General features: G+C 38.9%; 1 protein-coding gene across 2 annotated transcripts in view; it reads right to left on the bottom strand.

The window, feature by feature from the left end:
• The window catches only part of CERT1 (ceramide transporter 1), a 145,896-nt gene that overhangs the window by 8,488 nt on the left and 133,981 nt on the right, over positions 1 to 3,427 (bottom strand). For both annotated transcript variants that reach the window (XM_006167785.3, XM_006167784.3), the window contains 3 exons: positions 2,297 to 2,425; positions 1,444 to 1,573; positions 418 to 554 (listed from right to left, as the gene is read on the bottom strand). In XM_006167785.3, the coding sequence (XP_006167847.1) occupies positions 427 to 554; positions 1,444 to 1,573; positions 2,297 to 2,425 (387 nt within the window). In that variant the 3' untranslated portion in view covers positions 418 to 426. The remainder of the gene's footprint in view (positions 1 to 417; positions 555 to 1,443; positions 1,574 to 2,296; positions 2,426 to 3,427) is intronic.

Here is a 3,427-nt window from a genome sequence, read left to right as displayed (position 1 = left end):
TTTTTGCCATAGGGCGCGTGCACTCGCCAGACAGACAGAGAGAGACAGAGAGACAGAAAGCGAGAAATCACCCCCCAGGGGGGATGGTCACGCCGCAATCCCTTCTCCTCCATTCTCCTCTCGGGATCTTGGGCACGCACGCACATGCGCCCGGCGTGAGTTTTAAGCCACCGGGTCCGGGACGTGAACCACGGTCGACTACGTGGGAGTCCAGCGACATAGCCATTACGCTAACTGCTGGTTCCCAATACTGAAATTTCTTTAAGCATTAGCAGAGAAAATAAACAATGAAAATTTTAAGTTCTTAAAACACAGCAACTACTTTCAACAACTAACATTTAATATCTACAGAGTCAAACTAGTCAAATAACGCATTTTTTTTAAAAAAAAAAGGAATGAAATTTATCTTCTAAGTACCTGTTAATACTAGAACAAAATAGGTTTTCCTGCAGTTTTTTCTTGGACGTAAGAAGTAAAACGTTTCAGAAATTTAGGATACTCTCGCTTGGCCACTGCCCTTAACACTGAAGCTGGTGCCCATCCTCCAGGGTTCACTGTAAGATAAAGGAAAATTCCAACCTATTAAGATATGATTCTCCAAATAAATGTGAAGCACTTAGTTTGTTCTTTTACTTTTACAAAATTCCTCATTTTGGAATAGTAAGCATTCCTTATGGTCTCAATCATTAATTCCTTGATACTATCAGACCTGATCAGACAGCAAACAGAAAGCATTCATTACCTTTCTAAAATGTTCTTGGTTCCCTAAATTACAAGGAAATATATGACTGGCATCACATTAGGTTATTTAGAGCAGACTTATTCATTAACCTCTAGTATAATTAAATAGTAACTTACTAAGGTACTTTAACTATTCTAGCAGTTATGGCCCTGTATAAAAAAGAAGAGTTAAGTATCTGATTAGAGAAGTTGCAATGATTACTGCAGGTGCAAAATGGGTACAAGAAGAAATCGAAGCAAGTGACAAGAAGGGCTGTTGAGCACACAACGTGAAGTCAATGTGTAATTAGCAACTGTGGAAGCAATGTTTGAAAACTAAAAACCTGGCATTAAAAAAAAAAATTCCTTTTCCATTGTTGCTTATATTCCTAATTATAAATGCATTCAATTAGGCAAATATCTAATGTAACAGTTCTTGACACCAATGGTATAAGATAGTGATCTAGAGATGAAATTTTAAAATTTACCTATCCTACCCCAGCTTTAGAAATTCTCATATAGTGGTTCTAGGATCAAATTCAGATATGTGTATTTACAGTTTCCCAGATAATTCTGATATGCCTCTCTACAAATTAAAAATTACAATCTAAAGGTTAAGAACTGAAAATTAGCCACTTGTCCAAACTCTCAGTTATCATGTAGATCGTGATCAAGAACATCCACATTATCAAGGAGCAAATACAAACAACGAAAAATACATACCATTAGCTACATATGTTATCTTGCATAGAATGTTGTCCCTACTAATTTCATGGTTTCCCTCTGGTGGGCTTACCAAGGTTTGACAAATCATAGCAATATTTATTTTGGCACGGACACATCGATTGTTTAGCTGCCAAAACAGAAAGCAAAAATAAAGCACCAGTATAATACATATTTGCTATTTTGTAATCTCTATTGGCCTAATACTACTTTAAGTTAACCCAAATCAACACTCTTATCAAAATCTTCAACAAAATCTTATAAATACCAGTAAGTAACCCACGCCAATCTGAAATAACACCAGGTTTCTCCCTCCTCTAAAGTAGTAAATGGAGCTAAGTTGAGGTAGAAACCACAGAGATTTCTGCCTGAAGTTGATTATGGCTTTAGAGAAAACTGTGGGATAGCCAGCAGGTGGCATGGTGGTTAAGGCACTGACTCCCACATGGCTGACCACGGTTTGAGTCTCAGACCTGGTAGCTTGCTTTCTCACTCTGCCCCTCTCTCTCTCCAAGTTAAAATGAATGAATGAATGAATAAATTAAATAATACTTAAAAAAAAAGAGACTGTGGGAAATAACCTACATTTACTCCCATTCAGCTATTTGGCCAGACTTAGCTTTGGTGGGACATTCACGGCCATGACTATTATCCTCTGACAACACAATGATCTGTAGTGTTCCAAGCAGACAACCCAAGAAAAAACAATCTTAGAAGTATTATCAAATCAGGTATATTTTGTATGTGTGTCGGCACGAGTGTGTGTTTGTAGCAAGTGCTCTTGCCTTTGCTCTGCACTTTACATTTAGCTTTTTATTATATAAAATTAGACACATGTACACAATGTACTTACAGGAGCACTGTCATGATCCACAGAAAAATTACACACTATCCAAGTTTCAGGGTCATTTTCGGTCTTGGCTGGTATCTTTCGAATGGCAGAAAGATATAATACATCTCGCTGAGAAGCAGGCCACACTCTCTGTAGAAGAAAAATTGTTTGAAAATATGAACTACTTTTTACTCAGACATATCAAGTGACTAACAGAGAAAAATATGAGACCAATTAATTCTTAGTTGAAGGCGAAACTTGTTGAATTTTAAATAGAAAGCATCTAAGAATAACTACCAAAGGATTAATGTCACCTGCTGTCCCTAATCCTATTTTTTCACTAACTTTAAAAAAAATTATGTATTTATTCATACATTTATTTTAATTTGATGAGAGAGAGAGAGAGCGCGAGAGAGCAAGCAAGCCACCAGGTCTGGGACTCAAGCCACAGTTGGCCATGTGGGAGTGTCCAGTGCCTTAACCACTATGTCACCTGCTGGTCCCCTTCACTAACTTTTTAGAAGTCCTTGTGGAGGCAGAAGAAGCTGGGCCTTCAGAAGAAGGTTCCACATAGCTCCAGTGAACTAGATTTTTCAGGGAATGAAGATTTTCTACTGATAATTCAGCCTCCAGCAAATGAGCTAGTGGCTGAACTTCAAGAATTTGAAAGAAACACACCATCCATCAGATGACAAGAAATCACCGCCGGATCACGAGAAATATGGAAAAACGAGAAAACACCTCTCCTCCAAGGGAAAAGAGTAACTCTTCTTCATCCACAAGCAGTTTGGTGAAAATCACGGAAATGTCTGATAAGGAATTTAGAGCATTCATAATGTCAAAGCTAACAGAGATGAAAGAGAAGAGAGATAATGAACTGCTAAAGAGAAAGGAGAAAGGGAACCAGCAGTTAGCATAATGGCTATGTTGCTGGACTCCCACGTAGTCAGCCGCGGTTCGCATTTCAGACCTGGCGGCTTAAAACTCACGCTGGGCGCGTGTGCGAGCGTGCCCAAGATCCCGAGAGGAGAATAGAGGAGAAGGGATTGCGGTGTGACCATCCCCCCTGGGTTTCTGTCTCTCTGTATCTCTCTGTCTGGCGAGCGCACGCGCCATATAGCAAAAAAAAAAAAAAAAAAACGGGGAAAGACA

This window comes from Tupaia chinensis, unplaced genomic scaffold (assembly GCF_000334495.1).
Source record: "Tupaia chinensis unplaced genomic scaffold, TupChi_1.0 Scaffold145093_1, whole genome shotgun sequence".
NCBI classification, from domain to species: Eukaryota; Metazoa; Chordata; class Mammalia; order Scandentia; family Tupaiidae; genus Tupaia; species Tupaia belangeri.
The sequence above is the reverse complement of the archived record's forward strand: the minus strand, read 5'-3'. Positions and strand labels throughout refer to the sequence as shown.